This window comes from Phycodurus eques, chromosome 2, assembly GCF_024500275.1.
Source record: "Phycodurus eques isolate BA_2022a chromosome 2, UOR_Pequ_1.1, whole genome shotgun sequence".
NCBI lineage: Eukaryota > Metazoa > Chordata > Actinopteri > Syngnathiformes > Syngnathidae > Phycodurus > Phycodurus eques.
Window position 1 is genome coordinate 1,121,535 of NC_084526.1, and position 21,358 is coordinate 1,142,892.

A 21,358-nucleotide genomic window follows, 5' to 3' on the forward strand; every position below is an offset into this window, starting at 1 on the left:
GGCCGCTTCGTCATGTCGCGAAGGTGCCACAGACGAGCTATCACGTAGTTTTTCCTCTGCGGAGGTCTTTCAGCTCCTTGACAGTGATGTATGAAAATGGCCGTGTACCAGATGATCGTTAGCGAAATGAAAGAGTAACAAGTTGGTTTGGTTATTTCTTGATGAATCTCCCGTACTGGAACTATGCGCTTAGTAGAACCTCGGTTTACGATGGAAAAAGTTTACTTTTACACTGAAAATAGTCTGGTTATTGTCAGATGGCACACGACCCAGGCTTTTCCCCCCCCCTCATTAATGTACACACAGCACCCCATATTGACAGTAAAAAAAAAAACGCAACTGTTGACATTTTTGCTGATTTATTGATAAAGGAAAAATAAAATATCACACAGCCGTAAGTATTCAGACCCTTTGCTGTGACACTCATATTTGTCCATTTGTTCTGATCATCCTTGAGATGGTTTGATCATACTGATTGGACTCGGTTAGGAAAGCCACACCCCTGTCCATATAAGACCTTGCAGCTCACAGTTGCATGTCAGAGCAAATGAGAATCACGAGGTCAAAGGAACTGCCCGAAGAGCTCAGAGACAGAATTGTGGCAAGGCACAGATCTGGCCGAGGTTACACAACAATTTCTGCTGCACTTCAGGTTCCTCACAGCATAGTGACCTCCGTGATCCTTAAACGGAAGAAGACGTTTGGGACGACCAGAACCGAACTGAGCAATCGGGGGAGAAGAGCCTTGGTGAGAGAGGTAAAGAAGAAACCCAAAGAGATGCAGTCGGGAGATGGGCAAAAGTTCTCCAAAGTCAACCATCACTGCAGCCCTCCACCAGTCGGGGCTTTATGGCAGAGTGGCCCGACGGAAGACACATGGAAGCCCGCATGGAGTTTGCCGAAAAAAAAAAACCACCTGAAGGGACTCCAAGATGGTGAGAAATAAGATTCTCTGGTCTGACGAGCCCAAAAAAGGCTGGACCCGTTTGGGACCCGGTTATCGGCACAAATCCACTCTTAACACACCTCAGACCACAGAATCGTCTGATAGGATCATCTTAGAAGACAGAAGGCGGTCTGGCGTTCGTTTGTCGTCCTTGGTCAGGAAGGGGCTAAATCGGGACAAAAACAGGCCGATGACCGTGACGCGTGTGCCAGGCTTTAATCGTCGTCTGCGCGCAATGAGGACACGGAGAAGCAACCGTTTCTCATTTTTCGTTCCCTGCGGTGGGAGAAGCCAACGTGTAAACGGAGGAGGGAGGATCCGGGAGTATTCGAGAAGTGTCCACCAGTAACGACAATGAACGCAACCGCAACTGAGTTCACATTCGGCCTCACTTCTTCCATTTCTCATTCTTCTGGCACGCCTTTCTTGTAATTAACAAGCAAGAAGTTAATGAATGAGCGGCTGAGAGAGGGTTACTAAATAAGAAAGTTTGAATGGACGTGAGTGTGAATAAATCTTAGACGAGGGAGTGACGTGCGACGAAAGGCACGTCCCCTTTCTTATTCTTTGGTGGGTTGCTGTGCCGTCACGTCAATAATGTCGACACCCGCCCTGCCTAACTCCGCCCCCCCTCCTTTCAGGATCATGACAAAGAAAAAGCGTCCAATTAGCGGACTGCGGCGCCACCCCCCCCCCCCCCCCATCATCCCGTCTCCCCAACTTTATCGCCCGCACGCGTCAACCTTCTCACACTCTTCACACTCGTCCGCCGACCGGAGCTCCGAGTCGGCGAGTCCCGCCCGGCGGCCCCCTCCACCTCACCTATGCTGCGGTCGGGGCGGCGGCCGCCATGCCCCGTCCGTCGCGGAGCGCGTACAGCTCGCACAAGCCGCCGTACTCGTACATCAGCCTGACGGCCATGGCCATCCAGAGCAGCCCGGACAAGATGCTTCCGCTGAGCGCCATCTACCGCTTCATCTCTGACAACTTCCCCTTCTACCGCCACAACACGCGGCGCTGGCAGAACTCTCTGCGCCACAACCTGTCCTTCAATGACTGCTTCATTAAGATCCCGCGCGGGCCCGAGCAGCCGGGAAAGGGCGGCATGTGGGCCCTGCACCCCCTCTGCGGGGACATGTTCCAAAACGGAAGTTTCCTGAGACGCCGCAAGAGGTTCAAGGCTGCGCAGACCGTGGCCTGGGGCTGCCCGCCGCACCCGCGCCCCCGCCCGCCGCACCCGCCCTTCAAGCACCCCTTCGCCATCGAGAGCCTCATGGCCGGCGTGGGCGACGAGCCCGCCCGGCAGCAGCGGGACCGGTGCCACGTGCTCCCCTCAGACTGGACGGGGTCGCCCGCCGTGCCACCCGCAGCAGGAGACTTTCTCCTCCCGGCTTTGGTGCCGTGCGATTACGGCGGGCACGCGCTTGCCGCCATCCCGGTGCCTGTCAAAGCCACGCACGCTCTGCTCGCCCCTGGCCTGCGCCCCCCCGAGTCGCCCTTCCTCGGCCGTGCGGCCCCCTTTCCTGAGGGTGCCCTCTAAACGACTGACCGAGCGTGGCAAAAAGCAAGCGAGCGTCTTTTCGCAGGTGACATTTTGTGCTCTTTCACTGCAAAAGCAGAATTTATTTGTTAGCTTTCAAATGTTCTGCTCGTCATTTGAATGTTTGTTAGGAGGATTCATGTTGATGTGAACATTTACAATCATTTCTGACTTTTCATGATAGTGAAATGTGAAATGAGTAAGAGTAAATATTGTTTACATCAACAAACTGTCGCAAAAACATAACATTTCATAACAGTTCTGCAGGTGTTTGAAAATATTGCTGTTGTTGAAAATGTGTAATTTGTCCATTTCAATCATTTCTTCGAATCATCCCAATAATCTCATATTTTCGTAAATAAAGCAATGGAAAAGCATCACGTTAAGTTCTCGCTTTCTCTTTTTGATGCTAATTTCACATCACAATAAAAAAGACATGACAATCCAGTACAACATTCACACGCGCGCACGCACGCACGCACGCACGCACACACACACACACGCACACACACACACGGCTCATAGGGTAAGCGTACGCCCTGCAACCATTGGTCGCCGGTTTGTTCCCCACCCGCCGGCAAGACACTTAACCCACATCGCCCGCGAATGAACGGGCTCGGTTGTTTGGTGGTGATCAGAGGGGCCGTAGGCGCGGAATGGCAGCCCCGCTTCCATCAGGCTGCCTCCCACAGGGCAGCTATGCCGTCACAAGTCACTTCTCACCACGCGAGTGTGACTGCGGAGTCAATGAACAGCGTGTGCGATAATGAAGCATTTTGAGCTCCTTGGAAAAGCGCTACAGTATATAACGCATGATTATTCTCGTCGACTCATCAAAGCAGCGAAAAATTGTTTTGTTCAGCGTCAAACTGGTATACCTTCTGCGGTAAATAACGGGAAAAAAAACCCATCCATGATAACACGATAAGCACGTTCTGCGCGTCCGTGTTGTGATGTGTTGCTCGACTTATATTCAGGATATTTCCACGACCACAACTCACAATTTGGTCTCGTGGCCAAAATCAAGCAAGACCCTGAAATGGAAAAGCATTTTTCTGCATCTTGCCATCTATTCGCTTTTGCTAGCTTCGTTGGAATGGATGCGATTCCAAGGGGGGGAACCCCCGTACAAGTACAAGCGGGCGATGAGAAGACTCATTTGGCTTTCAGGAATCTTTATTGTTTGCACCGTTTGCATGTGGGGAGGTAGAAAGGCTTTGAGAGCTAAAGATCTCGATTTGGTACTTAAAGACCCTTGTTTAGGACCTAAATATTTTGACTTTGGAATCTAAAGATCTTGGTTTGGGGATCGAAGGATCTAGTTTTAGGAGCTAAAGATCTGGTTGTTAGTGTACTGTATGAGGTCTGTTAGTTGACCTCTTTGCAAAGGTCATAAACTCTGGAAAATAGTTTTCAAAGCAGGTTTTTTTTTTTGGTGTGTATTTTGGTTATTGGGTTCTTCATGCGCCTCGTAGCTGTTTTTAAAAAAAAAAATTGACCAAAAAAAAAAGTTTGTGATCACGTGACCTTGTGGTGTGTGAGTGGACAAGACGGAGTTCCCATTTGTGTTTGTTGCGTCGACAAAGGACACGAGAGACATTTTCACTTTATTTTTTTTTTTTTAATGATTATTCATGAGACGGCAAAGTTAATTGGCTGTCAGCAGCTTCGTTAAGTCGGCCGCCCGTCAGCACTCGCATGCGCTCTCTTGGTTTGTGTGTTTAGTAATGTGTTTGCGGTACGTGTATGTATTTACACTTTGTGTATTTAACGGGTATGTTTGCATGTTAATTTGTGTGTGTGTGTGTGTGTGCTAGTTTATTTTTTTCCGTGTTTCAACAGTATTTCTCAATTGCTGAAAGACAAAACCCTTGATCGTCTGAAGCACCTTATTGAATCGGGACACTCTTTGGTCGAACCTTAAGCACTTTTCACATAGGGAGGCCCAACTTGCCAACATATTTTCCCCCACTAAAAACACATTTTGCACTCTGACGCACTCAGGTTGCATCATGGTAAGTACGGGTAGCAAACGTGAGACTCAAATCAAGCAGAGGTGTCTCAACTTAAACATAGCAACTCAAAAATGGATCACACTTGATATGCTAATGATATGAAGAAAGCAATATGAGGCAGTTGGTGCAGCCCTGGTTTTTGAAGTTTTACTATGGATGGAGACCATCAGAGCGACGGAGCCAGACCGAGAATCAGAGGTGGTCGAGTTCAATCTTGGGGTTGGAGGGTTTAATCTGTTCAGTGTGTGTTTGTGCGTGTGCGCACGGAAAGCATTAGCCCTGCTGCGTGATTAGTGTTGGCGAGGAGGAGGCGATCGACGTAAAAGTCAAGTGGGCGTGACCGCGGTCACTGGCCATCGAGTCCAAAGACGGTGATGAAGAGCAAAGAGGTGATGAGGATGAAGATGTGACAAGCAAAGGAGGTAGTCAGCCTGAGATGGCGTCTGCGTCTCTCCAAATGTGTCCAGTTGGCACATTATTAACCCACTTTATCATCATCATCATCATCATCATCATCATTATCATCATCTTCTTCCTGGCTGCTTTTCTTTCTTTGTTGTCCCTCATTTAGGCAGGAGAACTGTCACATTGAGACTTGCATCTCTTTTGAGGAAACAAGAACAAAAGTGTGTCACTCTTTAACGTCTTCCACAAGCCAACGGCGTGAAAGGCCTGAAGGCCCTGCTGCCATCGTGTGTGTCTGTGAGTGCGTGTGGGTGCGATGAAGGCGGTTGCAGGCAAGCGCTGCGTTTGAGTTCAGGTGTGCAAATCAAGTCGTTGCGAACGCTGTGCAAAAAGTTTGCGGCGCAGTTGCTTTCTGAATCCAAACAAGCACGCGGGAAAAACTTGAAAGTGTTCGGCGAGGAAGAAACGCGCGCAGTTGCTGGCGGCGGCGCGTTGCCGAAAAGACAAGCACGAGAAACATGTTTGTCTCGGCGGCGTCTTTCTCTGCGCTTCCGTTTGGAGCGCAGAACAAACGTTTATGCAAATGATAAGCGCACCGCCGAGCGAGTCACCCGCCGCCGCCGCCGCCGCCGGGACCGAGCGACACGTCAGCTCGCGAGTCGCGGCATGAAAGTTAGCGGCACACCCCGGCGGCGGCCATTAACGGCAGGCCGCATTTGCATATCTCTAACAAGCAGACAAAACTTGAGAAGAAGAAGAAGAAGAAAAAAAAGGGGTGCCAGCATCGCACTGTGCGGGAAAGCCCTCCCTGTTGGCTCTATTTTGCTCTTGGATGGCACAACTGATCCCCTCTATGGTCTTAACAACTTTGAACTTCATCTTAGCAGAGACTCTTCTGTCACACAACACAGCTGCCACCTTCCTCCACCCGTTCCGACCTGCTTGGACCCGCTTTTTCTTCACTTCCTTACCACACGCACCATGGATCTGGACCTTTGACCCCAAGTATTTCAAGTCCTCCACCCACGCTATTTCTTCGCCCTGTCGCCTCACTCTTCCTTCTCCGCCTCTCTCATTCCTGCACATCCAGTATATTCTGTCTTACTTGGGCTAATCTTCATTGCTCTCCTTTCCAGCGCTTGCCTCCACCTGTCGAAATGTTCTTCCACCTGCAGATCACAATGTCGCCTGCAAACGTCATGGTCCGTGGGGATTCCAGTCATTCCCGCATTTCCTCTCTGGGCACTCACTTTCTCTCGATCTGCAAAGACACAATGTAGCTCCTTCTGACCTTCTCTACACTTCCCCATCAACACCCTCAAGGCAAATAGTGCATCTGTGGTACTCTTTCTTGGCATGAAACCATACTGTTGCTTGCAAACGCTCACTTCTGTCCCGAGTCAAGCCTCCACGACTCCTTCCCATAACGTCATTGTGCGGCTCATTCCTATCTAGTTCCCATAACTCTGCACATCAGCCTTGTTCTCAAAAAGGTGACAATGGTGAGGAAACACTATCGGACTTGTGAAGTGGCTGCAAATTGTATTGAGATTTTACAGAGCACTAACCAAACCTGCTGACATGCTATCTGCACCATATGATTTTATTCTTGACAATTTTAACACCAAACTGAAGTCAACACTGAACACGGTGGCTTCTTTTAACTCCAACGATAAAAATAAAACCCACACCACTGTGGAGAAATGGCAAAATCCAAAATGGCAAACAAACTGCACAGAGGAGGTGGAGAAAAAGCAAGTTGACAGTTCACCATGAAATATTCCATGAACAACTCAAAACCTACAATAACACAGTCAAACAGGAACGTATTTCCAATTCCTCAAAACTCATCACAGACACCCCACACCAATTTTACAAAAGCTCCCATGACACCATCGGGGATACACGTTCCTCCAAAACGCATAAATTGTGTGTGGGGTTTCCCAAGGGTCAATTTCAGGTGCAGTTCTCCTTAATCCAGTATACATGCTTCCCCTTGGGGACGTCCTCAGCAGACAAGGCATCAGCTTCCACAGTTACGCAGATGACACACAGCTGTTTTAAGTTAGGTGCCTGCAACGAGATCCTGAAAAAGTACGACGAAGCCACGCTGTTGTAACATGTGCAGAATGTGGCTTGCTATTGTCTTGCTGAAATAAACCAGGAATTCCCAGAAAAAGATGTTGCTTGGATGGCAGCATATGTTGCGCCAAAACCTTTCAGCATTCGTGGTGCAAGTTACCCATGCCACTTTGCGCTGATAACAGTCGAGAAGGTCCTTTTCCCCTTTGACCCAGAGGACATCATGTCCATGATTTCTACAAGCAATTTGAAATGTGGACTCATAAGACCATAGCACACTTTTCCACTTTGCGTCAGTGCGTCTCAGATGAAGTGGGCCCCACAGAAGCCGGAGGCTTGTCTGCGTGTTGCTATATGGCTTTCTCTTTGCGTGGTAGTTTTAACTCGCATTTCTAAATGTAGCAACTAACTCCGTTATCTGGCAATGGTTTTCAAAAGTCTTCTTGAACCCATGTGGCAATATCTTTACATACTAATGCCATTTTTAATACAGTGCCACCCGAGGGATCCAAGGTCACTGGCATTCAATGTTGGTTTTCGGCCTTCAGAGATTTCTCCAGATTCTCTGAATCTTTTGATGATACTATGAACCGTAGATGATGAAATCACTAAATTCCTTGCAATTGTACATTGAGAAACGTTGTTCTTAAACTATTGGACTATTCGCTCATGCGGTTGTTCACAAAGTGGTGAAGCTCGCCCCATCCTTGCTTGTGTAAACTGAGTCTTTCGGGATGCTCCTTCTATATCCAATCTTGACACTCACCTGTTTCCAATGAACCAGTTCACCTGTGGAATATTTGGAGAATTCCGCAACTTTCCCAGTCTTTTGTTGCTCCTGTCCCAGCTTTTGGGAGTGTGTCGCAGGCATCAAATTCAAATTGAGAGAATATTTGCAAAAAAAAGAAAATACAAATAAAAAATAAACAATAGGCACAGTGACCGACTGGTTGGATCGTCCGCCTCACAGTTGTGAGGACAGGGGTTCAATCCCCGGCCCCGCCTGTGTGGAGTTTGCATGTTCTCCCCGTGCCTGTGTGGGTTTTCTCCGGGCAGTCCGGTTTCCTTCCACATCCCAAAAAACATGCATTAATTGGAGACTCTAAATTGCCCGTAGGTGTGAATGTGAGTGCGGATGGTTGTTTGTGTGTATGTGCCCTGCGATTGGCTGGCAACCAGTTCAGGGCGTACTCCGCCTCCTGCCCGATGATAGCTGGGACAGGCTCCAGCTTTTATCATAACAACCCTCATGGGTCCTGAGGTCCTCCGGCAGTGGCCTTTTGATCATTCCAAAAACCAGAACAAAAATCCACAGAGAGGCTGCATTCAGCCATGATGGCCTGCCAGAGAGCATCAGGAACACAGAGACTGCGGATGCTTTTAAAAGGAGCTTAGCGTTCAACTGATTTCATTATTATTCATGGGGACATTTATCTACTCATTTGCTTATTCATTTATCTTTTTATTTATTTGTTATCGTATTGTATCATATCTCCTATTGTCCTTCAGTTTTCATCTTGTCCTATTGTCTTTTAGTCTTTTCACGTTTCCCTCCAGTGTCTCCTCATGGGATCCTCCACGCGGGGAAGTGCGGTCGGTCTGCCCGCAGGGATTTCATCCGACAGGGGGCCGGGAGCCTCTGCACATCCTCTGTTGTTGCGAAACGTACCACCGCTCGGTGTGGACGGCTCCCACGGGTTGTCTTTCCTCGCCTAGGATTGGCGACGCCTTGCCGTGTCTCTACACTGCTAGTGAATGGGTGCTGTGTTTGTGTGTACATGTCTTATTGGTCTGTTTGCTTTTATACAGCGGCTGAAGCAAGTATTTAACACGTCACCATTTTGCTTCCAAAAGTGCTATTGACCTGAAAATTGAACCAGATGTTGGGAACAACCTAAGTAATCTCTACATACAAACAAAGTAGAACAAATAAGATGAGAGATTAAGTTGTGTGTAAAAATGTGAAATGACACAGGGAAAAAGTATTGAACACAGGAAGAAAGGGAGGTGCAAAAAGGCATGGAAAGCCAAGACAACACCTAAGCTTCTGAACGTTCCAGTGTGCACGGTTGGGGGCGTAATACGTAAGTGGAAAGCCAATCATACCAGCATAAATTTGCCTCCATCAGGTGATGCTCACAAGATTTCTGACAGAGGAGTTCAAAGAATAATCAGAAGAGTTGTCCAAGAGCCAAGGACCACCTGTGGAAAGCTTAGAAAAGACCTGGAATTAGCAGGTCCTGTTGTCACACGGAAAACAGTGAGTAATGCACTCCGCCGCTGTGGCTTGTAAGCATGCTCACCACGCAAGACCCCATTGCTGAAAAAAAAAACATGTCAAAGCTCGCATCAGGTTTGCTGAAGAACATTTGGACAAGCCAGTTAAATACTGGGAGAATATAGTGTGGTCAGATGTGAGCAAAATTGAACTGTTCGGATGCCATAATGCACACCACGTTTGGAGGAGAAATGGCACTGCACACGCTAAAAACACCATATCAACAGTCAAGGTCGGAGGCGGGAACATGATGGTGTGGGGCTGCTTTTCCGCAAATGGCACTGGTAAACCAAATTATTGAAGGAAGGATGAATGGGCAAATATAGCTTTCTTGAGAAAAATCGGCTGCCATCTACGAGGATGATTAAAATGAAACGAGGGTGGAAATTTCAGCAGGATAATGATCCAAAACAAAGTGCCAAGGAAACTCTCACTTGGTTTCAAAGGGAAAAAAATAAAGCTACTGGAACCGACCCAGCCAATCACCGGACTGAATCACCAATCGATTCAATCGAGGATCTGTGGAAAGAATTCAAACTCAAGGTCCATAAAAGAAGCCCACTGAACCTTGAAGATTTGAAGACTGCTTGTGTGGAGGAATGGGCCAAAATCACACCACAGCAACGCATGAGACTAGTTTCTCCATACAGGAGGTTTCTTGAAGCTGTCATTGCAAACACAGGCGTTTGCACAAAGTATTCAATAAATACCAGCTGGTGTGTTCAATACTTTTTCCCCAACATTTGGTGAAATGTTCATGTTAATAGCACCTTTGGAAATATACAGTATGTAATGAGAAAAATGGTGACGTACGTCCATCCATCCATTTTCTTTACCGCTGCTGGAGTGTTAAATACTTATTTCAGCCACTGTATGTGAGGATGGGAGGGGTAGGTGTTTGGATATTTCTTGCTATTTTAATTGTCCGTTTTTATCGACAGTATGTGAGACACTTTGGGTTGCATTCTTTACGTATGAAATGTGCGATATCATTAAATTTGTTTTCTGATTGATTGATTGAAAAATAAAATAAGTTAATTCAGTAAATAATTGATACAAATGCCTTTTGTGGATCGAATTTCCCTCGCAGGATAAATAAAGTCTCTCTCTCTCTCTCTATCTGTGCTGCCGTCTGGTGGTCCTGTGATGCAACAGACAGACATGAGGGAAACTGATTTTTCATTTTGTTTAATGTTAGATTGACAAGAGCAGCTCAGGCAGCACGTGGGGCTCGAGTGTGTGTGGTTAGGGTTAGTGTGTGTGTGTGTGTGTGTCCTTTTGTCATCGGAGGCACGCACGCACATACGTTGAGCGAGTTCAGTCATCTCCTCCACACAAGCTGAGCAAAGCCTTCTGGTAGTCGCCTTTGGTGTGTTCCTGAAACCAAACAAAACAACATCACCGGAACGACGACGACGAGGATGAAGACGAAGAGATCTTTCCTCAGCTCAACGACGACAAAAGCGAATCATCAGCACAAGCGCAGAATCCCTCAGCCTAACCACACTCAACTTCCACTTGGCGCTCGTTCCATCCCGACACCTTCGCAACCTTGCCGTCGTTTTGGACCGCCGCCTGTCAGGTCAGCTGTGCTGGACGCGATACGCCGGCACCAGCGTGGCCGGCTCTGCTGGCCTAAATGATGTCACGAACACGGACCCGCTTTTACAATCTGCATCCATTCATCCTCCCATCCCTCAATCCACCCATCATCCATCCATCCATCCTTCAATACATTCATCCATCCATCTTCCCATCTATCATCCATCAGCCCAGAATTTCCTCTCCCCAGGCACTTGGTCCAGTTCTTCCCAGGCCTCCCAGGCGGCCAGCAGAACCGAGACCATCTTGCCTCATCTGGATCCTCTCAACTCTGAGCCCCTACCGGATGACTGAGCTTCTCACCCTATCTCTCAGGTCCAGTTCGCACATCGAGACCACGTGAACAAAACATGTTCTCACTCAGCACCGGCTGCCTCGTTCTTGTTTCTCGTCATGTTCTTCTGACTATGAAGTCAATTCCGATCCCCTAACTTTCTCAGGCAGTGGTGTCCAGGCTACAGCCCAGGGACCATTTGTGGCCCACTATCCGTTTTTTCGCGGCCCGCCATATGCTAAAAGCGACATTTGACACGACCTGAAATGTTATTGAAAAACGTAGCAGTTTTTAAAAATAACTGTCATATATAATTGCTTGATGGAGTGGTTTTAGCATGTTTAATAAGTCAAAGTCGAAGAATGTCAAAGTGGCCATAGTTTTTTCTGTATACGGGCCTTAGGGTTAACCCGCAGCCCTGAATGTAAGCCTCTGCAACACGAAGATGGTGTAGCTAATATAGTGTACAAGTACACTATATTTAGGTGCCTGAAACAATTATGATGATGATTACTATTGTTGTTATTTGTATATTCCTCACACTGATAGCGCGGTAGAGCGAGCGTCCGTGTCGCTTCTTGAACTCTCTTCTGATCTTCATCAAGTCCACTTGACATCGAGACACCAGGATGCGGGTGAGAACTTTCTCCTTGGCACCTTTGCCCTGAAGGTCGCACAGATGTCACATAAAGGTCAGACAGAAGTCACATGTAGGTCACACGTTGCCTCGACGTTACCTTCATAGCCTCATCGAGTCTGTTGGCGAAGTACATCTGTTTGTTCTCCAAACACTCCACTGCATGCACAGCACACACACACACAAACACACGCACACTCATCAAAGTAAACAATGCCATGCTAACATGCTATCAAGTTAGAGGAAGGAGAAAAAAGTACCGAGAGTCAGGAAAGATTTCTCGAGGTCGCCTTTGACTTCCTTGCAGATGCTTTCCTTCAAGTCATACGGGCTGTAGCTCTTGTAGCGCTCAAACACTAGCGCCGACACACACGCAATCACACGCACGCACACACGCAGCGTGATGTGACCTGACGAGTTGTGATAATGTACTGAATCTGACGGGGCGCACTTCACCTCTCTGCAGGTGAGCGGCGCTCCTCTGCGTCAAGATGGAAATCCATACGGCCTCATCGGTTCCTTTGCGCTTCACGCCGGCTTCGTAGAGGCTCTGATGTCACAAACAGGGCGTGGCCACAGCTCAATGCATCATTGATCGATCGGTCGATTAATCGATTGATGTAACCCACAGGTGTCAAATATAAGGCCAAATCTATACCAACATTTCAAACAGTTATATGTAATGAAGAATAACGTTGACATTTTGCATTACGAAACCCCTTGTTACAATAACTTCAGCAAAATATTATCTTCGACAAAATGAGTTATTCACCAATTTGTGTAATAATACGCTGAGGAGCTTAAACAGTTACATGGTTTCACAGTCACAAGGGTCCCTCTGAGGGAAAGCGCAACTACAATCTGGCCTGTAACAAAACGTTTGTTGATGTCACCAAACGAACTTTGGCGTCGTCGTCAATCTTCTCATAGTCGACTACATTGGAAGGTTCGTCTCGCTTGGTCTGAAGACAACAAAACGGTTGTTAGTGAGCAATAATTAGCATTAATTAGCATGGTTACCATGAATTAGTGAGCAACCTGAATGAGAGCGAGCAGCACTTTAGCAAAATCTCCCGACGTGTCTCCTGCGACGTCTTTCTCCAGATCTTTCTTAAACACTGAGGACAAATGGGCAAACAGGTTAGGCTGAGCTGGAGACGATCTAGGATGACTTTGGAAGAGAGGAGTCACATGACTTGTAAATACATATAAAGTGCTCATGTATGAGGTTCAATAAAAAAAAAAAAAGTGTAGAACCATTGAAACGTGGCCAAATGCACTTTACAAAATGAAAGCCTAATTACTGTACACACCTTAGAAATAGGTGCTTTGTTAGAAGTCGTAACCATGAGCCAGTGTAATTACTACATTTTAGTGTTAAATACCGCCCCAAATAGAACAGACACTCAGCATAATATGTATATCCAAACTAAAATAATGAAGGAATAACAAGAACAGAAAATAACATTTGAAGTCCAGCTGGCAGACGTCCATTTTTCAACATCAATGTCAAGGAGCTAGAAGACTTTCGCAAATGTTACATCGGCGCTCGCTCGAATTAGGCTCGCCCGTGGAACCTCCTCGATTCTCGACCCTCGCACCTAGATGCGCGCCGAAGACAGTGGAGAAGCACCTTAGTGTGGCAGCCCGATTCCAAGCAACGAATAGCAAGGAGTTGAGAACGTCGCCATTAAGAGAAACGGGCCAATGCCAGGAAGTAACCACATAATTTACTTTGAGTATTTATTTCTCTGGCCACTTTTTACTTTGACTCCCTCCATTTGAAAACAGATATCTACACTTTCTACCCCTTACTTTGTCAAAATAGGCTGGTTACTTTTTTCAACCTGCACGGGTGACAACAAAACATTACAAAAAAGACGTCATGAGAGAGAGGGAAAGTCAAGCGCCGTTGAGATCTTGACTGAATCGTTGCGATCTTCCGTGAAAAAAGGGGACAGCACCGTCACCTTATCGTGGTGGAAGGGTATGTGTCCCAGTGATCGTAGGAGCTAAGTTGTCTGGGGCTTTAAACCCCTGGCAGGGTCACCCATGGCAAACAGGTCCTAGGTGAGGGACCAGACAAAGCACGGCACAAATGAACCCTTATGATGATTAACATAAATGGACATCAGTTTCCCCTGCCCGGACGCGGGTCCCCGGGGCCCCCCTCTGGAGCCAGGCCTGGAGGTGGGGCTTGAAGGCTGGGCCGGCACCCATGGGGCCTGGCCGGGCACAGCTCGAAAGGGTAACGTGGGTTCCCCTTCCCATGGGCTCACCACTTGTGGGAGGGGCCATAGGGGTCGGGTGCAGTGTGAGCTGGGTGGTGGCCAAAGGCAGGGACCTTGGCTCTCGGGACATGGAACGTCACCTAACCCTAACCATGGCAGGCAAGGAGCCCGAGCTGGCACGTGAAGACGAGAGATTCCGACTAGACATAGTCGGGCTCGCCTTCACACGCGGCTTGGGCTCTGGTACCAGTCCTCTCAAGAGGAGTTGGACTCTCTTCCACTCTGGAGTTGCCCACGGTGAGAAGCGCTGAGCAGAGGGTGGATATACCGGCTTGGCGTCTGTACATTGGGGTTCACCCCGGTGGACGAGAGGGTAGCCTCCCTCCGCCTTCGGGTGGGGGAACGGTTCCTGACTGTTGTTTGTGAGCTCTGCACAAAACAGCAGTTCAGAGTACCCACCCTTTTTGGAGTCCTTGGAGGGGGTACTGTAGAGCGCTCCCGCTGGGGACTCCATTGTTCTGCTTGTGGATTTCAATGCTCACGTGGGCAATGACAGTGAGACCTGGAAGGGCGTGATTTTGAGGAACACCCCCCCCCCCCCCTGATCATACCCCAAGCGGTGTTCTGTTATTGAACATCTGTGCTCATCACGATTTGTCCATAACGAACACCATGTTCAAGCATCAGGGTGTCCACACGTGCACTTGGCACCAGGACACCCCAGGTTGCAGTTCAATGATCGACTTTGTCAGAATCAGAATCATCTTTATTTGCCAAGTATGTCCAAAACACACAAGGAATTTGTCTCCGGTAGTTGGAGCCGCTCGAGTACAACAGACAGTCAATTTACAGAACACTTTGGAGACATAAAGACATTGACAAAAAACAATTGTGCAAAAAGATGCTGAGTCCTCTAGCACTTAGAGCAGTGCGAATGACTAATATTGCAATAGTCCGGTGTAATGACCATTGCGCAAAGGGCGCTGAGACTTCAAGGAGTGTATGCGGTTGAAAGTGACGAGTAGTGCGATCATCTGGGACAATGTTGGTTGTGCAAATGTTACAGATACTCCTCAATCAGTGTGCAAATGGAGCAGATGCTACTCTGGCATGAGTGGGCAGTATATGCAAATAGTGCAGCCTGGCGAGATAACCACAGTGAGTGCACGAGTAATACATAATTGGCTACACAGAAATGTAACAACGAACTCAAGTCAAAAAATTGTCAGCTTGTTGTAATGGAATTATAGGTTAGGTGTTTAAGAAGTTGATCGCAAGAGGGAAGAAGCTGTTGGAATGTCTACTAGTTCTAGTTTGCATTGATCGGTAGCGCCTACCTGAGGGAAGGAGCCGGAAGAGCTAATGACCGGGATGCGGAGGGTCCGAGAGGATTTTGCACGCTCTTGTCTTAGTTCTGGCAGCGTGCAAGTCCTCAAGGGTGGGTAGGGGGGTGCCGACAATCCTTTCAGCAGTTTTGATTGTCCGTTGCAATCGGAGTTCGTCCTTTTTTGTAGCAGCACCAAACCAGACTGTGATGGAAGAACACAGGACTGATTCCATGACCGCTGTGTAGAAATGCCTCAGCAGGCCGTGCTTTCTCAGAAGCTGCAGGAAGTACATCTTCTGCTGGGCCTTTTTGAGGACGGAGTTGATGTTGGTCGCCCACTTCAGGTCCTGAGAGATTGTAATTCCCAGGAACTTGAAGGTCTCGACGGTTGACACAAGGCAGCTGGACAACGTGAGGGGCAGCTGTGGCGAAGGATGCCTCCTGAAGTCCATGATCATCTCTACAGTCTTGAGCGTGTTCAGCTCCAGGTTGTGTTGGCCGCACCACAGCTCCAGCCGCTCCGCTTCCTGTCGATATGCAGACTCGTCACCGTCCTTGATGAGGCTGATGACAGTGGTGTCATCTGCAAACCTCAGGAGTTTGACAGTCGGGTGCGCTGAGGTGCAGTCGTTCGTGTAGAGAGAGAAGAGCAGCAGAGAGAGGACACAACCTTGGGGCGCCCCAGTGCTGATGCTGCGTGCGGATGAGGTGGCCTCCCCCAGCCTGACCTGCTGTGTCCTGCCCGTCAGAAAGCTGTAAATCCACTGGCAGATGGCAGGTGAGACGCTGACCTGGAGAAGCTTGGATGAAAGGAGTTCAGGGATGATGGTGTTGAACGCTGAGCTGAAGTCCACGAACAGGATCCTCGCGTAGGTCCCTGCACTGTCGAGGTGTTCTAGGATGAAGTGCAGTCCCATGTTGACTGCATCATCCGCAGACCCGTTCGCTCGGTAGGCAAACTGCAGGGGGTCCAGCAGGGGACCTGTGACGCTCTTGAGGTGGTCCAGCACGAGACGTTCAAAGGACTTCATAACCACAGATGTCAAGGCGACAGGCCTGTAGTCATTTAGACCCGAGATTGCAGGTTTCTTGGGGACTGGAATGATGGAGGAGCGTTTGAAACAGGATGGTACTTCGCACAGTTCCAGAGATCTATTGAAGATCTGAGTGACGACGGGAGCGAGCTGGTCCGCGCAGGCTTTGAGGCAGGATGGGGACACATGGTCTGGGCCTGCCGCTTTGTTAATCTTTAGTTGTTTGACGATGAGTCACTGATGGTGTAGTGGTACACTCGCCTGACTTTGGTGCGGGCAGCGTGGGTTCAGTTCCCACTCAGTGACGGTGTGAATGTGAGTGCGAATGGTTGTCCGTGTCTATAAGTGCCCTGTGACTGACTGGCGACCAGTTCAGGGTGTATTCCGCCTTTCGCCCGAAGTCAGCTGGGATAGGCTCCAGCGTCCCACGACCCTAACCAGGATAAGCGGTGTTGAAAATGGATGGATGGATGGATGTTTGAAGATGCATCCTGTTCATGGATGGTTAACGCAGAAGTCAGAGGTGTGATTGTGTTCGGTGGTGTGGCCGAGTGGGCGTGGGGTGTGAAAGTGTCCTTTTCAAATCTGCAGCAGAAGATATTCAAGTCGTTGGCTTGTGTGCTATTGTTCTCAGCTTGGGGAGAATCGTCGCTTTTAAATCGGTCAGCGATTGGAATGCATGCCAGACTGATTTAGAGTCGTTAGCGCTAAACTGTTTTTCCAACTTTGCTGCATAGTTCCTCTTTGTAATGTTAATTTCTTTAGTCAGCTGGTTTCTAGCTCGATTATACAGGGCCCTGTTCCCACAACAGTTGCCAGACATTTCAGTCGGGTTCCGCCCCGTCATTCGGTGTGCGGCAGCTTTAAGACGAATAAAAGACTGGTCGCCAGTCACTGTCAGGGCACATATAGAAAAACAAGCTTTCCCACCAATAAACTATTTGTTGAAGCTAGCATGTTGACATGCCTTTGAAACATGAGAGTAAAAAAAAACATGCAAACTGAGATTCAAACCCCAAACCTCCCCGTGCACCGTTCAACGTTGAAGGTGCAAGCAGGAAAAGTGAGGACTGAGCGACTCACGTTCGCGGTACACTTTTTGGATGTCGGCCAGTTCTCGGTCGTTTCGGGAGCAGATCATCTCGATGAGCGTGTCCTCGTCGGTTCCCAGACCCTGAGCAGAAAAACGTGCGGTCGCCATCAGCATCTGCGTTGTCGGCGTGGGTGTCACCGTCTGCATCGTTGTCGTCGTTGTCATTAGAGTCATATGGTTGTTGTCGTCATTGTGATCATCGTCATCATCACCGCAATTGTCATTATGGTCATCGTCGTAGTCACTGACGTCTTCACAATCGTAATGGTTGTTTTCATCGTCGCCGTTGTCATTTTCACCATCGTGGCTGTTGTCGTCGGTGTTATCCGACGTCGCCTAATCTAAACCCCCCGATCGGGCAAGGAAAAACTCAAAACCCCATATCATCATCGTTGTTGCGGTCATGATTGTTATAGCGATGTCGCTGTCTTCACTGTCCCCTTCTTGATTGTATCGTTGTCGTGGTTGTTTCCATCGTTATCATCATCGCTGTAGTCATTATCGTTGTTGTCGCCGTTATCGTAGCTCTTGTCTTCATTGTCGTCTTTGTCATCGTCATCGTTGTCACGGTGGCAGACGCACCTTCATGGCAGCTCTGATTTCCAAGGCGTCGTAGTGGGCGGGACTTTTCATCAGGCCCAGCATCAGCGCCTCCAAAGATCCCGACAGTGCCCCCTTCAAGGCCGTCTGCAGGTCCTGCAACACACGTGGACGCCCTCGTCATGTGACGATGTCGAGGGCGGGCGGGCATGCGGGCGGCTCACCTTCTTGGCGATGCGCTCGTACCCGAAGGCGATCTCTTGCCGCTGCTCGTACGACCTTCGCGTCAGAATATCGATGATGCTTTCCTCGTCCACTCCTGAAGGCCCGAACCCAGAAATATCACAAACGTAATGCAACGCAAACTGCCTTGATTTACACATTGAATTTGTTCCGTGACCGAGCTCACAAGTCAGTTCGCACATGGAAATGAATTGAATGCCAAAAATCCTTTTCAGCCCCCCAACACCACAATTTCTTTGCCATCTTTAAGGTCCCCTCATATCCAAATTTTTATTTTCTTGAAATAACCTTTCATGTCCTTTTGCAAGATAATTCGTGTTGAAAATGCCCAGGATGTCCTTTTTCAAGTTGTTGTCGTCGGTCTTTTTCGCCTGGCAGTTGAGACGGACGGATTTCTGATTCATAGGCAAGGTAAGGCAAATTTATTCCTATAGCACATTTCATGCACAAGGTAACTCAATCTGCATAGATAGATGGCTGGATGGACATTCACAGCACTGTTGAGTGAAGTTGCTTTGGACTCTGTGCTCCACCATCTGACTTGAGTCTGAAGATCTCAGAGCGCGACTGGCTTTATATTCCGTTCGCATTTCTTTCGTTTATCACTCGCACACATTTTGGCGACAAGCTTGGCAATTTAATCCACAGTTACAATCAACATGTGAAATATAGTTAATTACCGTTGTAAAACACAACACACATATGTTTTTAGGTACTGTACGTGTATGGGTTGGTTGTGTGCCTTTAAAGGGCGTGGCCTTGTTTGCGTGTGAGAAGGTGGCCTACAGCGGCTAATTGCACACGATCTCACTTTGTATTCGTGTGTGGGACTTTTCGTTCCGTTCGATAAAAAAGGTCTAAAATTGCATCGGCAACTGTGGCTCTCCTTGCCCGCATGCCGGAGCATCACACGACACACCATTTTTGCTTTTCACTTCGTAATTCAAATTTGAGCTTTCAACACAAAACAAAAAAATCAAGCCAGCAACGCCTTGTACAGTGACTCAGAAATTTGTTAACTGAAATAATAATCATATCATCATAATAATAGTCATAATAACAATAACCTTTGGTCCTCAGGGCGGCATCTAGTCGTGCGGCGTCGCTGATTGGGTCAAAGTCTCGGAAGGCGACCACGGTGGGAAAGGCAGGCTCGGCCTCCTGCAGAGGATACGCTACAGCTTTGTCCTGATTGGCCCAAAGATGCTTCGCAAGGAAACTTCAACAAGGTCGCTCCCTCGCTCTCAAAACACTTCCCGCTTCCCGTGATGTCGTCAGACTCACCGTGCCGTACGACAGCGTCAGCTGACCCAGGAACTCGGACACCAGCGCCATTTTGATTACCCAGACCTCTGACCTGCAGGGGGAAATGGACTTAGGCCCGGTCCACTTGTAAGGATTTTTGAAATCTGAAAAGATTCAACTCAACGCAGAACATCACACACATGAAGATTCTGTTTCACCATCGATCTAGAATCAAGTCCTCCAAGACAGATATCAAACGCTTTGGAAAATAAGTCTTCTTGCCGTCTGATGAAGCCACTTTTATACAAAGTACGACGTCGGGAAAGACGTTTGTTTGGATTTCCGGTCGTCAACCAGGTCGCTTCTTGACTGGCTACGGTCCCCACAATCCGTTTCACGTCACAATTCACCAAGTCTGGCTCAGGGATCGACATCGTTCCAAACACACGTGAAGATTTTTGGTCGTGACTATTGAACGTGTTTAATAATTAGCATTGTCGGACCCGATTGTCGTGACAAATTCACTCTTCTCACACCTCAGGATCATCTTATAGGATCAGCGTAGAAGACAAGATGCTCTGGCCTTTGTCGTCCTGGGACGGGAAGGGGCCAAATCGGGACAAACGCATCCCGATTATCTTGATGTGTGTAACAGGTCGTAGGTGCTAATGTGACAAGGGAGTCAGGAATGACCCTAACCCTGAGTGGAGTAACTATCTAGGTCCGCTGTATAAAAAGGGCGTGATTCGAGAATGAGTGACTGATTACGGTACGCATTTGGGTGTGTTTGTTTTCCGGCGCCGGACGCGGGGGGGTGGGGCAGCAAAAGCCGATAGGACACAAGATAGATAGCCTTCGCAATCAAAGGAGACGCATTGACCTTTGACTAGCTTTTCCTGTTATAGAGCACGTATGCTCAATGTGTTCAAAGGTCACCACAAGCAGAGAAGAAAAAAATTGTAACAAAACGTTGAGAAGTTGTCACCCGGACTCGTGAGCATGAAAGTATTTACGCGTAGCTCTTAGCACATACTGTACACGTAGCTCTCAGCGGGTATGTGTTAGCTTAGCACGTGTTGAACGTAGCTGTTAGCGGGAAGCCTTTATCATGTAGCTTTTAGCGCCTAGCTGTGCTTTGATACCTGCTGCAGCTTTGGAGAAGCGCTGTCACTTTGAGTCCGTCGCGAGAACACGCGAAGAAAATGGCTGAGAACACAATGTTAAGAAAACGCCAAGAACTATGTTGACACGTTAACGATATGTTACGACATTCAACACTTTCATGGCACATCAAAAACATGTTAGGGAATATGTAAAACATGTTAAGAAGACGTTAAGAACATACTCGGAAGAAGAAAAAATGTGCTCCACCCTCACACTTTAAGAACAATGAAAGAGGGCATTAAGACGATATTCAGAACTTGTTAATGTTAAAAACATGTCAAGAATACTAGGAATACTTTAAAAATCTGTCAAGCATATATTGATAACCCGCTAAGAAGCACTTGAAGAACATGTAAACAACAAATAACATATTAAGAAGACGCAAGCTCAGCTGGCAGAGTTGGCCACTTCCTGTCGTGGTCACAACAGTCAAAGTTGATTTCCTGTCAATGTGTGTTAAGAGTTTAAAGAGGTTACATTAAATGTGACTTCTTACCTTTACTCACACGCATAAGCACGCATATGCTCCAAGGAAAGCTGAGGCGTGTGCGCGTTTGTGTGCGTGTGTGCTCTTTAAATATTGGTATTTAAAGAGCTCAAACACACACGCCCACACCTGAGTCAGGGCTCAGTCCCGGCGTGGCACTGGTGAGCTGCTTTGCGTTACCATGACGATACACGACGGGCGCATTACCGTGGCGA

At 48.0% G+C, this 21,358-nt stretch overlaps 2 protein-coding genes across 6 annotated transcripts; one reads left to right on the top strand and one right to left on the bottom strand.

Moving 5' to 3' along the window:
- The first annotated feature begins 1,796 nt into the window (after positions 1–1,796).
- LOC133399400 (forkhead box protein B1-like) lies at positions 1,797–2,486 on the top strand. Its single transcript, XM_061670979.1, has one exon. It carries the CDS (start codon positions 1,797–1,799, stop codon positions 2,484–2,486), a length of 690 nt encoding a protein of 229 aa, XP_061526963.1.
- A 6,851-nt stretch (positions 2,487–9,337) lies between these two features.
- On the bottom strand, positions 9,338–21,314 carry anxa2b (annexin A2b). 5 transcript variants are annotated; one of them, XM_061704242.1, is made up of 14 exons: positions 20,635–21,093; positions 19,532–19,604; positions 19,315–19,408; positions 18,229–18,323; positions 18,047–18,160; positions 17,455–17,545; positions 12,818–12,897; positions 12,682–12,741; positions 12,236–12,329; positions 12,040–12,135; positions 11,880–11,938; positions 11,684–11,806; positions 10,573–10,643; positions 9,338–10,407 (listed from the first exon to the last, which is right to left on the bottom strand). In XM_061704242.1, the coding sequence occupies exons 1-13, from the start codon at positions 20,811–20,813 to the stop codon at positions 10,584–10,586; spliced, it is 1,218 nt and encodes a 405-aa protein (XP_061560226.1). In that variant the 5' UTR covers positions 20,814–21,093; the 3' UTR covers positions 9,338–10,407; positions 10,573–10,583. The 5 variants fall into 5 exon arrangements, with proteins under 5 accessions (XP_061560226.1, XP_061560236.1, XP_061560254.1 ...); XM_061704252.1 differs by lacking the exon at positions 9,338–10,407 and adding an exon at positions 21,153–21,314 and having other exon boundaries at positions 10,460–10,643; positions 20,635–20,698; XM_061704270.1 differs by lacking the exon at positions 9,338–10,407 and having other exon boundaries at positions 10,460–10,643; positions 20,635–20,698; positions 20,953–21,092.
- Between the last annotated feature and the right edge of the window lie 44 nt (positions 21,315–21,358).

What these genes read in the sequence shown, in the direction of transcription:
- anxa2b (XM_061704242.1), bottom strand. Translation starts at nt 20,813, where the DNA reads ATGTTTTACATATTCCCTAACATGTTTTTGATGTGCCATGAAAGTGTT. An exon ending in TGCTGCTCGCTCTCATTCAG is followed by an intron (nt 12,742 to 12,817) that starts GTTGCTCACTAA and finishes TGTTGTCTTCAG; the next exon opens with ACCAAGCGAGACGAACCTTC. An exon ending in CGCCGCTCACCTGCAGAGAG is followed by an intron (nt 12,136 to 12,235) that starts GTGAAGTGCGCC and finishes TGTCGGCGCTAG; the next exon opens with TGTTTGAGCGCTACAAGAGC.
- LOC133399400 (XM_061670979.1), top strand. Translation starts at nt 1,797, where the DNA reads ATGCCCCGTCCGTCGCGGAGCGCGTACAGCTCGCACAAGCCGCCGTAC.